Below are 25,402 nucleotides of genomic sequence, written 5' to 3'. Positions count from 1 at the left end.
TGAAATGGAAGAGGGTATGAGAGTGGACTTTTGGAATTCTCTAATGTTCTGGGTTTGGGTGCTGCTTATATGTATGTGTATGTTCACTTTGTTGATTTGGGTACTTCTGTATGAATATTATATTTACATACATAATTTACATGAAGAGTTGAGAAAGCATCAACAACAACAAAAATTTGAAATTTCTCTTGAAAACTTGAAATTTGGAAACCCTGGAGACCACATTTATGCAAGTGATGCCAGGTTGGTAAAATTGATGATATCTGGCACATATTTTTATGAAGGAATTTAGCTTTCTTGAAATACAGATTCACTTAAAGTGATTTATGTCAACATTTTGAACAAAATTCAGCATGACCTAATATTTAAAATCAAGGAACAAATGGAGCTGTTTTCTAACTTGAAAGAAGGTTATTTTTCTCTAACCTCTGCATTCCCTCTCCCTCCATGCCTTTACACAGACTGAAACTTTTGGCAGGTGGAAGGAAACTTGTATAGATTATATGTGTTTTTCTGAATTTGGGTATCTGTGCATATAAGCCATTTTTTTGCGTAGGAAACTGAAAAGATGCAGGATGTAAGGACTGGAGGAGGGGAGCTGGTGAGCTTACTGAAAAACATTTGTGGTAGCTCAGTTGCCTGTGCCACCTAATTTTTCTCCACTGATTGGCTTCTAGTTCTTAAAGAACTAGAAGCAAAGCCCACATAGAATGACAAATCCTCCAGCTAATGCGGATATTGTTTTGATCATGCAAACATTTAATTTCTAAAATAGTTTGAAAAGCTCTTGTGTAATACATGTACAATTGTGAGTGCCTTAGTTATGTCTTAATTGGGACTGTAAAATTAGTAGAGACAGCTGTGTCAATCAGAGAAAGCATCATGGGAATTTGTTCCAATGGGTGGAAGGATCAGGTAAAGAGAGCCGATAGAGAACTGGACAGGGAATGCAGCCAATATGATGAGAAAGGAGACACCTTTGTATTTGGCTGTACAGAAAAGGTGGCCTTGAGCAGCTGTCTGATGTGGAAATCCAAAACCCATGTATATTTAAGAAAACAAAAGACAAAGACTGATAGATGTCATTAGCAGTCATTTCCAGTGTGCTTAAATTGAAAGGTAGATATGAAATCTCCAGAGAGACCAAAGGATTATACAGTAAGTAACTCTTTCCTTTGGCCCGTTTTTACTTTGAGGAGGAAAATTTATTCCTTGTAACCGTATTGTTTTTTCTTACTGTTAGTATTTGTTTTCTTCAGAAATATAAGGAATGAATTTAAAGGATCTCTAAAATGCAAAATTATTTTTAATTTTGGAAAGAAGAGCTTTTCTTTTAATGATTAGAAGCAAACTTGTAATATTTATAAGAAGGGATTGACAGGTTAATGTGAGATCTAACCACAGTTCAAGTTAAAAGTAAAATCTATCTCTTTTCTTTTTGTTTGTCATCTCTATACAATGGACGAGGTTGCCATGATGTTTTCACAGTCTGGCCGGGTACCTGATACATAGTAGACACTCAATGAATATATGTGGAATGCACTAAATTATGACTTTCTTATTCTCTGCACATAATTCCCATCCATTGAGCCTTATAATAGCAATTCTATTTATGATGTTTGATAAACATGAAAAAAAAATCAGAAGTTTTAAATTTAAAGCTCATGGAACATTAAGAGGGCCATTAATCAGCTGTAAGGTGGTCAAATACATTTTTAAAGTGTTATTTAATATTTTTTGTGTTTATACATCTTTGTGGAGAGCATATTCATGGTCTTTTCTGGATTTCATACAATATGTAGTCTGTTGTGACGTGTCTTTCACTGAATATAGATATAATGATAGTCCCTCCCTGTTGTAGAATCTATTAATTTTTTTAAAGTATTCTTTTTCTGTTTTAAAGATTAAAATTTTTAGAGTAGTTTTAGGTTCACAACAAAAATTGAGCAATTGTGGTACCATAGGTATGAAGGTAGAGAGATTTCCCTTATACCTCTGTCCCCACACATATATAGCCTCCCCCCTTCTCAGTGTTATTCACTAGAGTGGTGCATTTGTTACAATTGATGAACCTCCATTGACACATCGTTATCACCCAGAGTTAATAGTTTATCTTAGGGTTCACTCTTGGTGTTGTACATTTTATAGGCTTGGGTAAATATATGCTGACATATTTCCATCATTGTAATATCATACAGAGTATTTTCATTGCTCTAAAAATCCTCTGTGCCTATTCATGATATCTGCTCTCCCCATTCCTCCAGCAACCACTGATCTTTTAATTATCTCCATAGTTTTACATTTCTTATAATGTCATATAGTTAGACTTGTATAGCATGTAGCTTTCTCAGATTGGTTTCTTTCCTTTAGCAATATGCATTCAGGTTTCCTCCATGTCACCACCTGACTTAAAGATTTACTATAAGGCTATAGTAATCAAGACAGTGTGATATTGGCAAAGGAATAGACAGATAGATTAATGGAATAAAGAGCCCAGAAGTACATGTAGACCTTTGACATAGAGCAAAGGTAGTAAGTACAGTGGAGCAAAGATACTCTCTTCAACTAAAGGTACTGGAACAAGTGGAGATTCATGTGCAAATATCTGATTCTAGATACATACCATATATCCTTCACAAAAATTAACTCAAATTGATGCAGTACACAAAAGTACAAAATTTCTAGATGATAACAGGAAAAAACCTAGATGACCTTGGGTATGATGATGATTTTTTAGATACAACACCAAAGGCATAATTCATGAAAGAAATAATTGATAAGGTGGACTTCATTAACATTAAAAGCTTGTGCTCTGTAAAAGACATTGCCAAGAGAATGAGAAGAAAAGCCACAGACTGAGAGGAAATATTTGTAAGAGGCACATCTAATAAAGGACTATGATCCAAACAAAGATTCTTAGAACTCAACAATAAGAAAACAACCCGTTTAAAAAAATGGCTCAAACACCTTAATGGGCACCTCACCAGAGAAGATATTCAGATAGCAAATAAGCACTTGAAAAGATGCTCCACATCATATGTCATCAGGGAAAATCAAATTTAAAACAACAATGAGATACCACTACACACCTATTAGGTCCAAATCCAGAACACCAACAACACGAAATGCTGACAAAGATGTAGAGCAACAGGTACTCTCACTCATTGCTGGTAGGAATGCAAAGTGGTACAGCCACTCTGGAGGACAGTTTGGTGCTTTCTTACGAAACTTAGGCATACTCTTACCTTAATGACCCAGCAATTGCACTCCTTGATATTTACCCAAAGGAGTTGCAACTTAATTAAGTCCAGTTGAAAAACCTGTACATGGTATTTATAGCAGCTTTGTCCACATTGCTAAAATGTAGACGCCACCAAGATGTCCTTCATTGGGTGAGTGGATAAATAGACTGTGGCATATTCAGACAATGGAATACTATTCTTCATTTCTTTTTATTGCTGAACAATATTCCATTGTGTGTATAATACCACATTTTATCTGTTTATCAAGTGATGAACATTTAATTTGCTTCCATTTTGGGGGCATTAATGAATAATGCTTTCTCGAATGAAAGGTTTTTATGGGGAAATATATTTTCATTTCTCTTGGGTATGTACCTAGGAGCCAAATTAATTGCTGGGTTATCTAGTAATTCTATCCTTCACTATTTGAAGAGCTGCCAGACAGAGTGATTGTACCATCTTACATTCCCACCAACAGTGTATAAGGGTTCCAGTTTCTCTATTGGGTTGTCAGAAAAGTCATGATGTATTTTTCTATGTTTTTCATTGCAAAAATGTGTCATGACTTTTCCTACAATCCGATACATTCTCGTCAATAGTTGTCACTGTTTTGTTGATTACAGCCATCCTATTGGAATCTCATGAAGTGGTATCTGATTATAGTTTTGATTTGCATTTCCCTGATGACTAGTGATGTTGAACATCTTTTCATGGCTTGTTCACCATCTTACATCTTCTTTGTCAAATTTAATAGTGAATTATCTTTTCTTTATTGAGTCGTAATAGTTCTGTTTATATTCCAGATACATTCAGTTATCGGGCGTTTGTTTTGTAAAACTCCCATTCTCTGAGTTGTCTTTTCTCTTTCTTGGTGGTGTCCTTTGAGGCATAAAAGTTTTAGTTTTCATGAAATCCAATTTATCTATTTTTCTTTTATCACTTGTTATTTTTGTTTAATATCTAAGACAGCATTGTCCAATCTAAGGTTATGAAGATTTACCACTATATTTTGTTCCAAAAGTTAATACATTTAACTTTTTTAAGTCTTTGATTCATTTTGAGTTAATTTTTGTATGCAATGTGGAGACAGGGTTTAATTCTTTTGCATGGGGATATCCAGTTGACCCATCATCAATTGTTGAAAAGACTATGGAAAGTGTCTTAGATCCCTTGTTGAAAGTCAATTGACCATAAATGCAGACATCTGTTTGTTTTTTCAAAAAGATCTGAAATCTTTCGAGTTGTCCTTACCGAGAAAAATGAGGCAGAGTGTTACAGAGAGTAATTAAATCCTTTGTTTTTCAAAATGAATTTAGGTTAACTTCCCATTAGAACCATGATTCTTGGAGGATGCCATCTAAACTTGTATCAGTCTCATGTGCCTTTTAAATTACTTTAGTAATTGAAGAATCTTCATTTAATGTGCTTTTCTTGGATTTTACCTTGGATCTTACTATTTACATTTGGAAATCTGAGTTTAAAATATCACTTCTCTTTTACTTTGTTCACAAACATTGTAAACACGTTAGAATTAGTCCCAGTATTATAGAGGTTTGGGGTTTTTTTCTTTCACTTGTTTTCAAAGTTTAGCTGGAGGCAACTGTTAATCTTTAAAGGAGTCACGCTTATAAAGTTGGGATAGTGCTGAGTGGCTGATGTTCTGCTGATTCCAGCTGTAAAATGTTTTTGAAGAGCAGAAAAACAATTTGCTTTTATTCCAATACACTATAATTCTTGAGGTCCATTGAGTTTCTAAAAACATTGACTCAAAATGTAAAATGAAGAATTGTTAACTACATTTTCCCTTAGTATCCTTTTGTTTTAGAAAGGAAAATATACGTTTTAGGATCTATTTTGGGCAACATGGTTGGTTATCAGAATGGATTGAGAGTTAGATTATGTTGACATTAAACTTCAGGAGATCAGCTACCTCTAATGTAAAGCTATAATTCAAAGGTATTTATTTCTGTTTTTCATTTGGTTCTTCTTTCATGACATTTCAAAGGGAGAAACTTTCCTTTAGACCATATTTATACTAATTTCTCCAGCTGTGGAAATATCTGTTGAATATGTCTACACGTATGCATATGTACATTTTTGTATGAATAAGATTAGTTGACTCAATAGGAGTGTAGTAATGAATCTATTATGTAAATACTGCATATTATTTGTTAGAATTGTCTTTGTGCTATTTTAGAGGGCCTTTGTACTGTGAATGTATTCATCATATGTGTCCATAAGAAGCACGGAGTGGATATAGTAATATCGTAGTTACCTAGAGGTCAATTTTCCCAAAACCCAAAATATCCCAAGCACACCACTTTGAGAAAAAAAAAGTTTTTTAAATGATGTGCAAAAAATTAGAAAACTCGTACTTTTTATTGGATGTGACTTTCCCTTAAGGTCATTGCCTTCTTTATACCTTCTTTATTTTCTTTAAAAATGAAAACTCAAAATAGATGGCAGTTGAAGGAGGTGACATGAAAACTATAATGGAAATATCAGTGTGTGCTTCTTCAGTGCTTGTGAACACAGCAACACCAGCATTTCTACATGATGACCATTGCTACTCAAAGGACTCTCTGAATTAGGGAACCGTGTAATATACATTTAAGAAAGATTTCTATTGAAAATAGTTTTAAAATGAAAGCTCTGACTCTCAGCTGAGTACACTTTTTGAATATTTGAAACATTTTCTTATTCAGATGACTTTTTTGCCCGTGCCTTCTTAATATGCTTTGATTAATTTAGGTGCATTGTTTAATTTATTCAAACATCTTTATTTAGCTGTTGTTTTTCAGGTAGGGTTCTAGACAGTGGAGAGTCAGCAGGGAACAAAACAGACACAAATTCTTGACCTTACATATTTTTTTAATCAAGTGAGAGGAAGATAGAAAATAAACAAAAAATAACATATACATTTTTATTTTTGACAGTAGATGTCAAAGTAGTTTTTTTTTCTTATTAACAAGTATGCTTTTGAATAAACTATCATGCATTGAATACTCTAGTCCTTGTGGGATCAATAACAGACTGGGAACTTCTGCCAGGTAGAGTATTGTCAGCTGTACACTTTACAATTCAGAAATGCTATATTTTTGCTATTATGCAACATGTGTTTCATGTAATTTGGCTTTTTTTTTTCCCCATGGGAAGAAAAGGGTATTGTTATAAAATCTTTCTGTCTCATGATAGTATACATTTAGATTCCAAATTGAGACCTGAAGTTTGAAATAGATAACCTCCGTTTGATCCTCTAATGTACATTTTTAGAGAAAAACATTTGTGAAAATATTAACCTGGAATTTGTGGAATGATAAACCAGGAGTTCTTTAGGTTAGGCTTTTTGTGTTCTTTGATACTGCAGTCTCTTTGGACTAGTCCTTTGAAAGCAGTTTTGTGAGACAGTGAATTATTATTTTGTGTGGTTGACAGATGAGATGTTAGCCTCAGAGATCTTATTGGCATAGCCAGGAGGAGAGATGAGAGCCTCTAGGATGACACACATCCCTTCCTCGACTAAATTATGTGTGTCTTGATTAGTAGAGTACAGGAAGATGGCATTGGTGTTTTCATGTATGGGTGGTATTCACTGTCAGGAATATGTGATTTATTCTTGTTGAAAGGAGAGAACTGCAAAATAACCCTTCCTACTAGTTTGTTATTGGCTGGGCTGAAGACAAGAAGAATGAAATTGAGTGCTTAATGTAGGAATATGTAAATAGTTCCTCAACATCTTTACACCGAGGCACTCTTTTTGGATTACTTGTCTTTGGCCCCATGCTTAAGTACTTTTTCTTTTTTTTGTTGTTTTTTTCCCCCTTTACTACCATGGTATTGTCATTTCCTTTTATGTGTATATCTTCCTTATCTTTTGCCCTTAAATTCCTGAACCAACTGTATCCTTCCTCTTTCCTCTCCAAACATTGTTGCTTGACTTATGAAGTTGTAGGCTTACAAACTTTAAATGTTTCCTCTTTGCTACTCTCTCTTGTTCTACGAATAGCTGTATGAAATGTCCAATTTTTGCTAAAAGTGATTACCAGTGTTTCCCAGATTTGTTTCTTAATTGGAACAAAGTCAAAACCGAAAGGAAATTGTAGAGGAGAAAATAAAGAACCTCACTTGGCTATTAAAAAAATGACTGGTATTACGGGAATTTTATGTGAAACTTGAAAAAAAGAAAAGCATTTGATTGTTCCATTTTTATGGCATCAAAATATGATGCACCAATAGAAAATTTATTAAGACATTACTCAATATTGCCATTTGACATGTTTCAGGCTGCTATCCTTGTCCAGGGCCCAACATGAACCCTATTGCTCTTGGGAGCCGCTGGCTGGCTTATGCAGAAAACAAGGTAAGGCATGGCCCGTATTTGGATTACTGGTAATGGAGCAAGTGTTGAAGAATTTTCTCTAAGTGATTACCAACCAATAACGAGTGTTGAATTACTAGTTTGTTTGTTTTTTTGGTTTGGTTTTAGTTTTGGTTAGATGCCCAATAATTGTCCTATCTTCCTTCTTGCTTAAGATCAGTATTTGGACTCAACCTTAATATTCTATGCTTAGTTTTATCTAGAGAACTTTACTCCATTAATCTTAAAGCACAGCGTTGATGCAGTCATTTCTGTTGAGCTGGACATCAGGAGGCAGGAATGACTTCTGTCTTTATTGGTAGATTGGGAACCTGAGGCATTGGATAATTAAATTTACTATAGCTATTTGTCTATAACTCAATCTAAACAAGGGTTCAGGCATTTGTCTTAATAATTAAATCACTTAAATCACAGATGCTCACATTTTGTTGAATCTTCCCATTATTGATCAATTTTCATTATTGATCAATTGGTCATCATAGTAAATGAAGATATTATATTTATGCACTGAAAATTTTATTTATGTCCAATTCAAAGCAAAAGGCAAATTTGAATTTTCAGAAAGAAAAGGTGAAATCCTTTTTATGCTCCTTAGTGCCCTGTGTGTGAATAGATTGTAGAATGAAATCTAAAAAATATTAGACTTCAAAGAGGATTATCATTTTTGTTTCACTTTTGCTTGTTTGTAAAAATATTGAAGAGTTTTTAACACAAGTCTGGATATGGCAAGTACAATAAGTATTTAGTGCAACCACAGAGCAAGTAAATATCTAGCTTCTCGAATTCATAAAATCAAGAAACTACTGAAGAAAGTTATTTTTCTGAATGAATTCCTTGACACTTTTTCTAAAATTCTGTCTGCTACAGGTAGTTATTTTACATCTTATTGAATGCTACAATGCCATATTTATGCTCAATCCTGTTCTTTATCTTGATTTTCGAGTATATCTCAAAAAATATATATATATAGCTCTCGTCAAATGAGACAAGAGGCATACAATTCAGTGTGGTGACAATGGTGTCTTCTAATGTTTACATCCGTAATACATTTCTTTGAGTGCTGGAGACATCCAAGAAGATGTAATAATTGTCACTGGCCCTTGTAGATGTATTCTCACGTGTGAAAAATTACCCAGTTAGAATTGTGTTATGCAAATAGTAACATTTTTTTCATGTGGAAAGGACTCCCTCCACAGATGCATATGCTGGGTGTGCGCCAGTTGTCTTGCCTTTGTTGAGATATGTGTAAATAATATCTAGTGTTACATAAAAGACCAGAAAGTATAGTGGCATTCACAGGGAGTTTGCTAATCAGCTGGTTGTTTTATCCTTTGGAAGGAATATTTCCAGTTAAATGTCTTTCCATAGTATTTACATAAGAGCTAGTATTTATCAACAGTTTCTCATTGTTTTTTAGCTTTTGGGCTGAATGACGAATTGCAAAATATAACTAATTTTTGGAAAAACAATCTCTTGTAGTGAAAATGCTCTTTGACTAAAAATTTAAGCAATAGGCCATATATCTTGATTGGGTTTGTTCTTCAATGCCTCTTTTTAACTGTACTTTTAATTCAGAAAACTTACAGAAAACTTGCAAGAATAAATAAAGTACAAGTAGCAGAGAGCACACCCATGTACCCTTTACTCTGAGCCATTTCAGCATAAGTTACATATATCATATTACCCCTAAATATTTAAGTTATCAGGCAGTTTAATATTGATGAAATTCTTTTATCTAATTTACCATCCACATTCCAATTTTGTCAATTAACCATAACATGTCATTTGTAGATTTTTTTTCCCTATGGTACAAGATCCAGTCTAAGATCAGGTATTATATTTTGTTGGAATGTCCCAGTAGACTCTTTTAGTATAGACTATTACACCGTCTTTCTCTTTTACAACATTGACAATTTTGATGGTACAACTCCCTCTCTCTACCCACTACTCTTTTAAAAAAATAGAATGATTTTTACTTTGAGGTTTTTTGTTTTGTTTTGTTTTTAGCTGAGCCATCCAGCCACCTGTTGGCAGCTCAGCTTGGGCCGGGACACGAACCGCTGTTGTTCAGAGCTCACACTCTTGAGTGAGCTCTTAACCAACTGAGCCACTTGGCCAGCCCAACTTTGAGTTTTTTTATGTTTTCTCTTGATTATGTTGAAGTTAATGTAAAAATCCTATTTTTTATTTCATATTTTTGGTATGGACTCATGGATTCCTATTTTTTCATTGACTTAATTTTTTCTGTCTTTATCAAATTCTCCCAGAGTTGAACAATGAGCGCCCCCCTTAGGCTGGTTCTTGTGATATTATGACATGCATTCATCAGATAGTTTTAAAAACTGTTTCCTGACTTGCTATCATAAGAATGTGTCCAGGTTCATCTATTCCTTGCCCCACCTCAGCCCTGGAATCTGCTACTTCTGACCCTCCTGGTTCTTTTAATGGATAATGGTATTAATTCTAAGCTTTGTCCAGTGGGTGTACTCATTGTTACTGGGGTCTTTTTGCCTCTAGACCCTTTTAGTGGCCAAAGTTTGGAAACATATTTACATTGTAGCCACACATATACTTCTACATATACATAAATATACATAAATATATGTATGTATACTTGTACCCTTATGTATACACATATACACATTCTTTCTTTTCATCCCCCATTTGTTATTTATATGTCCCCTGTTTTGCATAGGAGACTGACATAAGCACATTTTCTTCCTTTGCTCAATCCTATAATACAAAAAAATAATTGCAGAATTGCTTGTTAATACCACTATGAAAGTCAAACCAAATAAAAAGAGTTTAGTATATTTTTGCAATTCTCGCCACTCCCTTTGCTGCCTAACATTGAATGTGTGCAGTTAAATACTGTATTCATACTTACTTTGATTAGTTTCTCCTTCATTGTTCTCTTTCTATCATCTTTCATTGCTGTTACAGTTTTCATTTGACATATAATTGTACACATTTGTTTTTATATTTTATTTATATGCTTATGTATTTCATTATATGCTATATATATTTATATTTCCCTTTCTTTCCCAAAAGATAATATAATATATGTGCTCTTTTGTATATTGCTTTTTTGGCTTACCAATATTTCCTGGAAATTAGCCCATTCGATAGAGTTTACACTACACAAATTTCTGATTTTATCTTTAATGTTGATGAACTGAGATCTAAATGTAATTTTGTAATGAACGATTCTATGCTTTAAACAAAAATTTCAGGCTCAATTATGTTTATGTAGAAATTCTGACTCAGAATTCAGTTTTAATTGTTTTGTTCACATGTTTATTGCTTGCTTTCACATATTTATCCTTGATTATTGTAATTATCTGAAGCAGAGAACAGATAGTGGTATTTCCAAGATAGTGTTGCTTTTTTTGCACATCTAGTAGGAGGCATCAGAGGGATAATTTTCATAATTCTTTTGAATGTGTATTTACAGATGAATGAATGAGTAAGTGAATGAGTGAGACACATTCTTTTTATTAACTAAAATGATTATTTTCTAGCTCCCTGTTTTCTCCTGTATGAAATCACATTTGCTGATCACCTGTCTTTTGGAAAATTCTTCACCACTGACCTTGAAATCTGCTTAAGCAACCCTCACTGGACAACTTGACATCTCCTATCAGACTTTAAAGATATTCCATTATAACATATTATTATTGGTTTGAGTGATTATTTTTTAATAAATGTCAGTGATGAAGAAAATTTTGATTTTATTTCTTTTTAATTAATTAATTTTTTTAGCTGCGCCATCCTGCCACCTGTTGGCAGTTCGGCGGCAGCTGAGCTCAGGCTAGGCATCGAACCACTGTTGCTCAGAGCTCAAACTCTTAGAGCAAGCTCTTAACCAACTGAGCCACTTGGCCGGCCCCCAAAATTTTGATTTTAGAATAAAAGAATAAAGGTTTAATATTAATTTTTATCAGTTGACTTGGTTTTAAATTATATGAAGCGTTTTTTGTTCTTTTGTTTTGGAAGATGTAGATTATGTGTGAATTCCATGGGCTTTAATAATTCATATTAGACTATGGAACTGTTCTAATACTCTACTATAGTCATTTTATTAAAAAAATTTAAATGTAAAGATCTGACTAATGATTTTTTTTCAAAACTAAATTTGGGAATTGTAGGAGCAGTGGAGGATTTATTCCCAGCTTATTGCTCAACACATGAGAGTATCATGGATGTCAAACTAATGATACACTTTGGAAACTGGCAGGTTGATTTATGTACACCAGGCAGGAAAAAGGGCATGTCTTTTTTCATGGTAAAACTATTGGGTCTTCAGAAAAGTCATGACGCATGTTTGCGGCAAATAGCGCTAGTTCATTCTTGGAAGTACTAGAGTGATTTGCATCTATGTGAGTGTTATGTCATTTGACAGCTGACAGTTCTAGCTTCATTCTAAAAAAAAAAAAAGTTGAGTGATTTGGTTGAGTTTTGGAGATTTTACAACAAGCTGAAGATGGAAGACCAAACTGTGCATTTTTGCCATATTTTTCTATTTTACTTCCATAAAGGGAAGAACATGCGTCAAGCTTGTGAAAAGTTGCTTAAAGTTTACGGTGACAATGCTCTATAAGAACGTCAGTGCCAACAGTGGTTCATGAAATTCCGTGCTGGTGATTTTGATCTCAGTGACACTGTTTGGTCAGGGAGGCCCACCGAGGTTGATGACGACAAAATAAAGGCATTGATTGAGTCAAACCCATATTACACAACACAAGAGATTGCAGAAAACTGAACATCCATCATTCAAGCATTCATGACCACCTGAAGAAGCTGGGATACGTAAGCAAGCTCGATATTTGGGTTCCGCATGAACTCAAAGAAGTTCATTTGATGGCACATATAAACATCTGCAATATGCTCATTAAATGTGAGGAAAAGAACAATCCTTTTTTTTTTTCTTTTAAGATTTTATTGGGGAATCGGGAAAGGGGAACAGACAACTTGCTCTCCTTTTGTCCTTCAGTCTAGTTGTGGAGGACATCACTTCACTGGCCCATGTTGGTATTATCATTGTGCTCTTCCCAGGTGAGGCAGTCAATCACCGGCCATTGGACGGCTGCTCATGGTGGCTCATGGAAGCTCATGCTGGCTGCCAGCCACTCATGGTAGCTCACGGCAGCCCACTGCAGCAGGGGCTGCAGCCTACATCATCTCTGGTGACTTATGGCAGCCCGCCTCCAGGTTGAGCTGTTGTTCACCATCTTAGCTGTAGAGGGCGCAGCATCACTGGCTCTCACTGGGGATCTGAACCGGGGCCCTGCTGCTCAGAGCTGGCGTCCCAAACCAACTCTTAACCAATGCACCACTTGGCCGGCCCTAATGATCCTTTTTTGAAGCAACTGATAACTGGTGATGAAAAGTGGATTGTTTACAACAATGTGGCACTCAAACAGTCTTGGTCCCGATGAGATGATTTGCTCAAACGACATCGAAAGCAGACATTCATCAGAGGAAGGTTGTGCTCTCAGTGTAGTTGGATTTTAAAGGTGTTGTGTTTTTCGAGCTCCTACCAAGGAACTAAACAATCGATTTGAATGTGTACTGTCGGCAATTGGACAGTTTGAATGAATCCATCGCTCAGAAACGTCCAGAGCTTGTTAATTGTAAAGGAGTTGTGTTCCATTGCGACAACGCGAGACCACACTTAAGTTTGATCACTTGTCAAAATTATTGGAGCTTGGAGGGAATGTTTTGCCACACCCACCATACTCACCTGACCTTGCACCATCAGACTTCCACTTGTTTCGCTCTTTTCAAAACTCCTTGTGTGGTATAACATTCAATTCAGATGAGGCTGTAAATCAGCACCTTGTTCAGTTTTTCGCAATAAAGACAGGTCCTTCTATGAACGAGGAATTATGAAGCTCACTGAAAGATGGCAAAAAGTTATCGAACAAAATGGGTAATATATCATCGATTGATCTTTGTTCTTTATATAAATAAATGACCTTTGAAAAACATAGAAAAAATATGTCATGACTTTTCCGAAGACCCAGTAGTACGCCTTATGAAGTGGATAGCTACTATATGTGTCATAGTGGACTTATGCACAATTTGTGCCACTTTTCCAGTGACATGGTTGAAAATGGAAATATGACAATATTTTTGTCAATTTTAAAAAAAGTTTTGTTTTATAATCTTTATGTAGGATTTAAGAGAACAAAACCTCCAATTTGCTAGCATGTTAAATATTTAATGTTAGGAAGGCATGCTTCCTTTGATTTTTGTTTTTAAATTTTATTGTGGGAAGGCTGCCAGATCCCAAATCCTACCATTTCAGTGTTTATGAATTCTTAAAGACCATTCATCTTGTAATTAAAAATTGTATTTGAGCATGAAACTGCCTGAGTGGCACCAGTAGATTATAAAAAAGGAGGAAAAGTGTCTCAGCAGGGCTTTTGGCTGTTTGTATGAAATACACTCATGCAAACATTCCCACCCACCACAATCATTATGCATGGTGAATAAGCTCTACCCTAATAGCCTGTAGAGTTAAACAGTTGAATAGAAATGACTTTCTGGTTTCTTTCTCTCTTTTTCCAGTTGATTCGATGTCATCAGTCCCGTGGCGGAGCCTGTGGAGACAACATTCAGTCTTATACGGCCACAGTCATTAGTGCTGCTAAAGTGAGTATCCACTAGTCGCTGTGAGTTGTGATTATGTGGAATAATTACTGAGTGTTTCTCCCAAATTTGATTGAGATTGCCTCTTCCCTTTGCATTCCCAAATGAAAGTAAGAAGCCAGTCAGAATTATTTTGTCACTCATGAGACACGGTGGCAAAATGATTAGGTATTTAATTTCTTAAGGTTCATAAATAGTACTTTACTGTCTGTTGTAATGATTGTAGGGTTTCTGTTTATCCAGTTGTAAATATTTAAGTCTGTTAACTGAAGTCTGTTATGTAATTAATAACTCTTTCAAAAGAAGTTTTACGTGTCTGAAGTGGTGACTGCTGGATTCTTTTTGTATGATTTTCATTATCCTATCTCTACTGATGTCCCTTTGCACCTTTGAACATTGAGGAATCTTTTTTACATAAAAAGATTATTCCTTCAGAAAACGGGAGTTAAACCCCTGGCACATTAAAAAATTCGCTTATGTCACAGGACTGCCCCCTGCACGTTTGTCGCGTGAGTTCTTTTTGTGTGTTTGCGAGGGTTAATTTTGCTGATGGCTTGTAAGCTTGATGCTGATTATAAGGTATTCTTATAATCACTATCCTTTTGAATTCCGAAGTATACAACAAAACAATTCTAATAATAGGGATGACATAGTGAATCTAAATGACAGCATGTAATAGAAAGCACAACTGTTCAGAAAAGAACAACAGTTTAAAGGAAACCACAGGGAGGGAATCAAAGGTCACACTGTTTTTATGTAAAACAAATACAAAAATACTTCAAGATTGATCACAAATGCTAACAGGGTGTGCTTTAGAATGTGCTCCTTGTTTGATGAGAGAAGCATTACATACTTTTCACTCAGAAGGTAAATACCGAATGTCTTTATGTTTACAGCACTATATATTTTAGATTTCAGAATCTTTATAAAAACTGTTTACTTCTGTCCGTGTGTATGCAAACATTACGGTGGTTATTGCAGTGAAGAGAAATCTGAGGCAGAGTAATTAGGCAGCGTCACTGTTATTCAATTCGTTTATAGTAGATCCACAAACTAGACCAATGAGATCTACTTCTCAAGTATTACATTTTTTTTTAGACTTATCTGTCATACACTTGGCATCTGGCTAGCTCATTGTATTATCATTTTGACTGATTTTCAGTTATGTGATGGAGGACAACTTTTCAGCTCTCCTTTGCTATAATTATGCGTTTGTGTGTCTATGTAAAAGGAAAGTGACCTGCTTGGTTCAGTAACTGTTTAGCCGTTTTAACTAGTAGCTGAAAGTGGACATGCTGAAAATGAGGCTAGACCAAATATGCTTTGAAAAGAGCAAGTCCAAACTCCCTACTTTTTATACTCCAGTATTTCAGACGGTGAGGAATATACTTATGTCTTCCACATATAAACACTAAGAAATTATGTTAATGACAGCCCCTTGATCCAGTCAATTTTGAATAGACCATTGGTTACCAATGAAATTGGTGTTAATTGAAATTCATTGTTAGCTCTGGCAATGGATAGAATTCTGCCTTTAGCTCTTGAACAGAGTTGTTCATGTTTAATTTTGTAAAATTGCATTTCCCTGATTTTAATGCTTATTCATGTTCTAGTTTGTAAATTTGCAAAATGAAGTGAAAACATAATCATGGAATAAAAGTCACCCATTTCTTGATAGTTTTAACACATTCGATCCAATCATATATTATACCCTGTTGTTTTAACTTATACTTAAATGTCATGAAATAGTTTTGAAAACATTTTTCTTATATTTATTTGTTTGCTTATAGACTCCTGAGTTAGAGAGCATGAGCTTTCTTTAAAAATATTGACAAATTATTTTCCTAAAATCCTACCAGAAATAGAATGATCCTTCATTTCACTTGGATATTTTATATAGGAAGGATTGGAAAGATGGGATGATTCCCTCCCCCAGCCTTGATAATTTCTCTTACTAAGTTATTGGATATTACAAACTTTGTGGGTGAATTAGCCTTGTGAGGTATAAAGCAGTTCCAGTTTTACATGGTAAGAACATCAAAACTACTTCTCTAATTATGTAGTACAATTATAAATATATATGTTTGTTGTTTATGTTGCTGTGACATTTTGGATTATACTCATATTAGTGTGTTCACTTGGGAAAATTAATCATGATGAACACTTATAATTCCTGTACTTTGCTGTATAATGGGGTGTAAAAGTTTATTAAGAAAAGAAAGTCTAATCTCACCAAGATATCTTCAGATCTAGAAACCCTCTCCAGAGAATTCTAAACAATGACTATGTTACAAAGATTCTTCCATAGAATAAAAAAGAGTTAGATTATGCCTAATTTGTGTTATGATGCAAGATTGCCTTGTATTGAAACTTGATAAGAGCCTTATGAAAAGCAAAAACTATAGTCTTGTCTTAAGAACATAGATATAAAAAATACTAAATAAAAAAATAGCAGATAAAAGGAAACAATGTATAGGAAGAATAACATATTACAATTCAGTTGGGATAATTTCACTATATAAGGCTGGTTTATTACTGAAAATCAATGAGTGTAATTTGCCACATTAAGAGAATAAAGGGGAAAAAAAGATTATCTCAATATATGCACAAAAAGATTGATAAAATTGGACAAATATATATTGATAAAGTCTTTTAATAAATAGTGATAGTTTCTGGTTCTCTAGAATTCCATTTCTCTCAAATTACCAAACTGTTTAAATACAGTAAAAAAGGTCATCTTAAAGATGTTTCTGATAACTCCAATATCTGGCTCTCTTTTGGGTATATTTTTTGTTATTTGTTTCTACTGGTCCTCATTTACGACATCTTGACTCTTTGTTGGCCAGAATTTGTTTCAAAAATCTTTACAGTTTTGAGTTTGAGATGATACCAGAGTTCAGTAGCACTATCAAGTCTTGTATTATCTTAATCCAATTTCGGGAATTGAGATTACTTAAATTATTTAAATAAAGCTCATCTGAAATAACTCTGACAGCCTGATTACTACAGGTTCTGTCTTACTTGTATTGTAGATCCCATTATGTTCTAACCCAAAGCATGGAGAGAAGGTCACCAGGTTGGCTCTTTTGAATATGACCACTAGCTCCCGACATCTATCAGAAGCACCACTCCGTCTCAGCAATGCCCTCTAGAATCATCAAATGCATCTCAGCCTAATACCCAGCTCACATGTCTGGATTTCCTTGTTGTCTTAGATTTAGACCTAGTAACTCTTCACTATCTCGTTAAATATTCAATACCTTCAAACAGTTTTTTAAAAAAGCTCTCCCCAGTTTTCCAACTTGTTTTCATTGTTAGGATTGATCTGACTTACCTAGACTGTCATTGAAAATAGAAAATAAAATTTCTTACTATTTCTTACCATTTTTTATCACTTTTAGGTAATACGATATTTTTTGAGATAGAACATGGAAGATGTTTAAAAAGCCATGTAGTATGTGGTCCTTACGAAAATACTAATTTTAAAATAAGTACACATACATTCATTGTCAAATCACTTTCTCAGAAAGAGTGTTTATAGTTTTCTCTCTCTGTTGACAGCTTCTTATCTGAATAGAGGTTACTTAGTCACTTTGTTATACAGAAGGATTCATTTATAAATTTTTAAATTTTTTGTCTCACTATATAATTGTAAGTATAAATATATTAATTGTATATGTACTTGGATCTCCTTAGCGGTAGTATTTTTCTTTTTCTTTCTTTTTTTTTTTTTTTACAATTTTGGCTTTTCAAATAGCATTTAAAAATTAATCTTTATACTTTTATTTATTTTTTAATTTATTGGGGTGACTATGGTCAACAAAATTACATAGGTTTCAAGTATACAGTTCTATAATACCTTATCTTTATATTGCATTATGTATTCACCACCCAGAGTCAGTTCTCCTTCCATCACCATATATTTGACCCTCTTTATCCTCTTCTACTATCCCTTCTCCTCCCTTACTGCCTGGGAGCTGCTAAACTGTTGTCTGTGTCTATGAGTTTTTGTTTCTTTATTGACCTTGTTCCTTTGTTGCCTTCAGTTTCATAATCCCACATAATCTTTATACTTTTAGATTTTTTCCCTTTGAATTTCAAAATGTATTGTCTTTCCTGATAAAGACTATAATAGTGATGAATTCTCTGTGATGGTGATAAAGGAAAAAATTTAATATTGAAATTGTTCAAATTGGATTATTGTGATATATTTATAAAATCTTGGTCCATATTTCCTAGTTACCCTATAACTGTCCTATTTGATGTTTCCTTTTAATGTGTTTTAACCCCAGTGTGGTAAATTGATTTAATAAAAATGCCTCTGTTTTCCCTTGTTATCTGATAACTTCTTAATGACATCTAACAGCTTTTGTGAGGGCAGCACCATTAGCACTAATGGGCAGGGAGGACAATTGATACAGCCTGAGAAAGGTTAAAGATGACTACTGGCCCTTTGGCAACTCTGTCTGTAACCGAACAGAATAAGTACCATGTTCATCTGAATTTTCGATCATAGTGGATTATCTCACACATTTGTTATAAATTTATGTTCAGTTTTCTTACAGACACGGTTTAGTTCTGTGAATACTCTTAAGATTATTATGAACTTTAACATTTAGATACCTCAGATTGTGAGGACACTCTAAGTTAACATCTCCATTTGGCCAAAATAGATTTTTTTTTTTGAATTCCTAATTTTTGCTTAGCCTCCACCCTTATTTTGTATGTTTTTCAGGAAGTCACCAGGTATGCGCATATCCTTTTTACTAAAATGTAGTGAAAAGGCTAATTACACTGTGAGGTGATTTAGGTATCTAAATATGGTATGTGAAAATTATTACATAACAACATCATATTTTGCTTCCGGACACTAGTGCTCATCGATGTGACATGGAAACAAATTTCTCCTCGAAACAAAGGTCTTTCTTTACTAATGTAGAAAACTCCTAGCATCCCTCTCTCACCTCCTGCATTAGACCTTGTTTTGAAAGTCAGTGAGCTATGATAGTCCTGTCTGGTCACTTACTATACAAAGTGTAGATTTGATGGCTGTTAAATTTTGGGTTTAGGTTTTTGTCCATTAATAAGATGACCCCACTGGTAGTCATTAGTTTGTTTTTGTTTCATTTTATGAGAATTATCAATAACTTCATGTAATATGAGCCTTTGACTATGAAATATACTACTCTGCTCCCCTCCCTCCACCTTTTGGAGTTTTTTCCTAGGTCTCTTATATTAACTTTTCCCTTTATCATTTGGTGTGCTTTGGTGTGCATCCCACTTTTTGTGTGCTCCAGTTATTTTAGTTGATTCCTATTCATCGGTATAAAAGCATGAAATAGGCTCAAGGGCAAATGGGGAGGATAGACAAGCTAAGACTTTAAACCTGAAAGGCATTCCTTTGATAAAGGGGTAGCTCCGTTTAAGTGGGAGCATCTCCATTAGCATTAATGGAGTAAGTACATCAACCAAGGCATCTCAGAGGTTAATAAGACTTCCTGGCCAGCGTTTGACATCAATACACTGTGGCGCCTGATTTTGTTGGTCCTTCAAGAGGCCTTCTTGACAACACACTAACAGACTTTGTGTAAGTCATTTCTTGTGAATTATTGAAACAAATGTTTGGCTGCTAATTGAGGAACACTGCTGTGTTTTATAATCACTGCAGTTTGAGTTTTTAGCACTAAACAAAACAGTTACAATTGATTTGTGGCTTTTTCCTGGTTTCAGTCAGCTGTAAGTTATATCTTTGCTTGAATTTAGCAAATGGCTTTGCTGGTCATATATTTAAGTATTTATTAAGATACACTATTATGGTCTTCGTACTCCCCTTACCCCCCACAATATTCATCTGTGTTCTGAATTCATAAAGTGTGAGATCACTAGTAGTAACAGGAATAGATTACAAGGCTATACTGGATAGCGGTTAAAAGCAGGCTTTGGAGATAGACAGTCCTAGTTTTGAATTCTGGCTTTGTCATTGGCTAGTTGTTTGAGCTGCTGTTTTACTTAACTTCTATAGCCTCAACTTTGTCTTCTGTAAACCTGACATGTTAGGAACTGTACAGAGATCTTTTATGTTGAGGGCCTTAACCAATTGCAAGTTTGTGGTAAAGGTTTCGTAAAATATAGCTACAGTAACATAATGCATGTATTACTAGTGTTAATTATATGCTTTTTTAATGGGTAATTTCTTTGGAAAACATGTCTCCTTTTTTAAATTCCAATCTAATTGTTTTTTAAATCACGTTTATTTCCCCATAATTTTTTTTTTTTTTTTAATAAGCTGAGCCATCCTGCTACCTGTTGGCAGCTCAGCGGCTGCTCAGCTCAGGCTGGGAATCGAACTGCTGTTGCTCAGAGCTCAAACTCTTGAGCGAGCTCTTAACCAACTGATCCACTCGGCCGGCCCTTCCCCATAATTATTTTTAAAAGAGTCACCTTACTAAAGATTAATTTGAAGTATTTTAATAAAAACTTTTTTTCACAATATGAGAATTGGAAAAAATTATTTCTGAATGTATGTCTATTATACATAATTTTAGATAATGTCCATGCAATCTAGACTACTTATTTTTGGCTCTAGTGAATAGATTTGTTTTCAATGTGTATGCATCATATAATTTTCTTTTTGCTTTAGCTTTCTTCCCTTTTTGACAAAACAAAACATTGCCTTAACATTATTGCTTGTTAATGCATATGAAAACAAAGAGATAATGAGATTCCCATAAAAGCAAAAATACTCACACACAGTTACTTTTATCTATTTACTTTGAATGAAATGGAACTGAAATGTAATTATAAAATACCTTAAATTGTCTTTAATTGAAGTTTTTATTAGAAGCATTACATTGAATTGTTTTCTGTTACTAGAGATAAAAGAACCTTCTAAGCTAATTTTATGTGATATTTCAATCATCTAGTAATTAGTATGTTGGATGGAGACTATTTTTCACATGCCAAAAGTTGACAATATTATATAACATATTCTAGATTATCTTTGGAAGCGTGGCCTTTTTTTACATGGGGATTCTACCAGGGTCATAGGTTTTTTCATGCTAAAAAATCGATTTAAAATCAGTTTCATAATACTTCAAAAAAGAGAACATCACATAGTTTCTACTTCTTACTATGTCAGGTATTTTGTTTTATACATTAAGGAAAGGAGAAAAAAGAAATAACTTTTGTAAAAATCTAATTGTACCGAATGTAAAACAAAGCTCTTTATCTATGGCGTTATTTTCACCATGCTGACTGATACCATTCATTCAAACTAGTACTGATTTTCTAACTAGAATTTAAGATCATATGAAAAGTCAGACTGAATTTCTGTGACAGTTCATTGCTACATATAAGCTTGTAAGAGAATAAAGAATTTAATGGTTAGAAGAATTAACAAAATTCGTATTTCCGTTTAGAATCCAAACTGATGTGAAGTCATACATTTTACCTTTCATTGTATAGACATTGAAAACTGGCCTGACAATGGTTGGAAAAGTGGTGACTCAGCTGACAGGCACACTGCCTTCAGGTGTGACAGAAGACGATGTAGCCATCCATAGTAATTCAAGGCGGAGTCCATTGGTCCCCGGCATCATCACAGTAATTGACACTGAAACAGTTGGAGAGGGCCAGGTAAGAACTTTCGAGGCACTTGATGTCCATTTTCTGCAGAGGATGGGCTGACTGAGAAGATATTTTGGGGTCAAAATCAGCCAAAATGTACTTGGACCTGGAGATTGTTAATTTGGGATTCTAGAAATCGAGGTTATTTCAGGTTAGAACTCCCCCCCCCACCCCAAAAATGATGAGTAACATGGTGAAAACCTGTTATTTCAAATTTTATTAATGTATCATACTTGATCATCAAATGGAGGTTCTAAGGAATTCTCTTGTTACCTCTTCATTAGGACATGTTTCATAAATAAATACTGTACATCTCTTTATACTGTTCTGTTCATAATACTGTTTCCTTGTTTTTCTTTAAACAGTATTTGTTAGAACTTAAATCAGAAGATTAATAATTTGTTTTTAAGGTAGGGGCGTGCTCCTAGAAGTAATCAACAGGACCTTACGTATTTGGGGAATTAAAAAATTAATTAACTATGATGGTTACAAGTGACAATAGTATGAATAATATAAAATTTTGCTATAGATATTTCTTTATAAATGTGAAAAATACACAAAAATCCCAAAGTATATATATAAGAACATGTACATGGTAATAGCTAATTATAAAATCCTATATCTTTAGATCAAACAGATCTTTTGAAATCACCATTCAGAAAAATTTAGGAGGATTGATTATAAATACCTTACACTTGCACTTATATCTTGTTAGTAAGAAACCAATTGGGGTTGTTTTTTTCCTCATGCACTCATAAACTATTATTTTATTTTGTATCATAGTCTTGAATTTTAATACATTTCCGTAAGGAAGGTAATAGTTTGTGATCACTGCTATAAAAATATAATCTAAAATTAATTATTAGAATAAGAATAGAGCAACATTTGTGAATTATTTTAATTGTACATATTGTTTTATTGTACATAGAATATATACTTAATTCTGTTTTCAGAACATAATGTTTAGAAACCATACAAGCCTTTAAAGTATTGCTTTTTTTTTTTTTTGAGAAAAATCTGCTTCCAGTAGATATAGTTCTACATCTTGGTGAAAGATTACATTTGGCTGCTATTCATGTACTAATTCCTATAGCAAGATCTAGTGGCATTTCAAAAATAATGTGGAGTCTACTGCAATTAAAAAACAATAAAATCTTTGAAATTTTTGGTTATTGAATTTGGCTGTTGTATTTTATTCGAAATCTGAATAATAATAATTCTCTACCTCTCCCATCTTAACTTTGTGGTTAACCAAATATGTTATACAGGCTTGTATTCTTGTTTAAAACTCTTTTTAATGAAGTGCTAGCAAACTTTTCAGTTGAGTGTAATGACTTTTTTAAGTTGTGTTAATTAGCTCAAGTTGATAGACACACACAAATGGTCTCTTTTTAAATTGGAATTAAATATATAAACCCTTTAGTGTTTTATGAGTGTTAAAGTAAAAATATTTTCTTTTGTCCTTTGGTTCTTAATTAATTCACCTCCAAGGCCACCCACGTTTACTGAGTATTAACAACCCCCCTCAATATTGTCTAGTTTGGTGTGAGTATAAGTAAGTCTGTTAAACATTTAGCATTTGTTGACAGGCAGGTTTGTGGTCATTTAAAAATGGGAAATGATATTTCTTATTATCTTTGATAAAATAGAGATGTAACTTATTTTGTAAAAATTATGTTTCAGTATAGGAACATGTAAAAAGAGAAATTTAAATGAATTATATAAAAAGCGTATCAGTAGGCCTAATGTTTCCGACTGTGGCTTATAACAACTTGAGCAACTTGTTATAATTTTAAAATGGAATACTCAGACTTAGAATATGGAAATGCACTCTAGATTGTGGAGTTGGAAAAGTTAATTTTTCTTTGAGAAATGCATTGTTAACACTCGAAACAAGTAAAGTGGTTTATTAGGAAATAAGAATCATAGAAATATTGTTTAAAATTTTTTTTAAAAGTAGCTAAAAAGTTTCAACTTGAAATTTTATCTTTTCTGTTATTTGTTGGGAGCATAATCTATTTATACAACATTCTAAAATTTTAACTTAATTTAAAAATTCTATTATAGACAGGAAATAAATGAACATTCAATAAATGGTAAGTTGCTGTGTGCAGTTCGAAAGAATTATAAATATTTTTAAAGCAACAAAATTTCCTCAGTATAATACTGTCCTCCTTTCTTTTATTAATGTGAATCTGTTTTTTGTCAAGAAGACATTTTTGTCTCTGATAAATAGTTCAGTTGGAGTACAGGGCTGTTTGTAGGTTATGCTGGATCGTATTAAAAAGACTGCGGTAGTTAATGTGATAGATTTATCACTTTTAGCCCTTTCTCACTGATATTTGACCTTAGCTGTAATGTTTTTCCTTTTCCATATACATCTCAGGAGCTAAAACTGACATTACGTTCACCTCTGCTATTTAAATCTACTGAGCCTTTAATAAAGATATTTTCATGTTTACAGTGGCAGTGTATAAAACTTGACTCACCATCTTTCTGATGCTAATTTGATCAGTTTGACTTTATAGTGACATAGCGACGAGATCATTGTGTGGTAACTGCATTAAGGAAGAGTGGATTTGATTGACTTGTGTACCTTTTTATCTGTGTTACTTTCATGTTTTTATTTAAAAGCATTTTGTGGCTAGGATAAGTTAAGCGGTCTAATTTGCCTTTACACGTTTATGTAATTGAAGTTAGTCATGTGACAATGGCTGTAATCAAAGAAAAAAGCTCCAGAATGATGACATATGAACTATCTTGCCCCAAGTACAAGTGTTATTCATAATAATTTAATGGTTCCTGAGGTGTTTTGTCTATCTTTTTTGTTCATATGATAAAGACTTATCCACCTTGTAGCAATTAAAGTGCTTTGCTTTGTTTTACTATAGTCAACTTGTTACTATGTATATTTAGGAGTTCAGCCTGCTTAATTAAGTGGCGAGTTACAATTACACATCTTAGGACAATTGTATTGGGATATCTCTGGCATCACCTTTATGCAAGGTGATGACGCCATGGAGAGAATCCTTCCAAAAGTATCTGTTATATTCATGAAGCTCATTTAGAGAAGGTTCAAAGAATGTCATGTAGTTGTATGAGGTTTTGCTTGCACCAAGATTGATGTACCTTTTGCTGGATGGCTTCTGTATTCGTACCATCAACCAGAATACTCAATACTAATTGTGTTAGTAAGGAGTAGAGGGTTATAATATATATGAAAGGAAAGGGAATCTTGTAAGATTAAGTTAAAATAGAAAAATGGGCAAAAACCAAATATTTCACAGAAAAAAATAAAATATATACAAATGCTATAAAACCTATACCCATGACTTCTTGTTACAAGGGAAAGATAAGTTAAAACTACAGTGAGATACTATTTATCACCTATCAGAATAAGAGACGCTCAAAAGCTTGCAGTTTGTATTTTTAACTTTTAATTTTGAAATAATTGTAGACCCACAACAAGTTGCACATATATCCATGTGTCTTTTACCCAGGT

At 33.7% G+C, this 25,402-nt stretch overlaps 1 protein-coding gene across 12 annotated transcripts in view; it reads left to right on the top strand.

Annotated features, from left to right (window-relative positions):
* The window catches only part of BCAS3 (BCAS3 microtubule associated cell migration factor), a 574,404-nt gene that overhangs the window by 153,506 nt on the left and 395,496 nt on the right, over positions 1-25,402 (top strand). For all 12 annotated transcript variants that reach the window (XM_019636670.1, XM_019636667.1, XM_019636663.1 and 9 more), the window contains exons 10-12: positions 7,526-7,602; positions 14,194-14,277; positions 21,739-21,909. In XM_019636670.1, the coding sequence (XP_019492215.1) occupies positions 7,526-7,602; positions 14,194-14,277; positions 21,739-21,909 (332 nt within the window). The remainder of the gene's footprint in view (positions 1-7,525; positions 7,603-14,193; positions 14,278-21,738; positions 21,910-25,402) is intronic.

This window comes from Hipposideros armiger, unplaced genomic scaffold, assembly GCF_001890085.2.
Source record: "Hipposideros armiger isolate ML-2016 unplaced genomic scaffold, ASM189008v1 scaffold_29, whole genome shotgun sequence".
Lineage (NCBI taxonomy): Eukaryota > Metazoa > Chordata > Mammalia > Chiroptera > Hipposideridae > Hipposideros > Hipposideros armiger.
The sequence above is the reverse complement of the archived record's forward strand: the minus strand, read 5'-3'. Positions and strand labels throughout refer to the sequence as shown.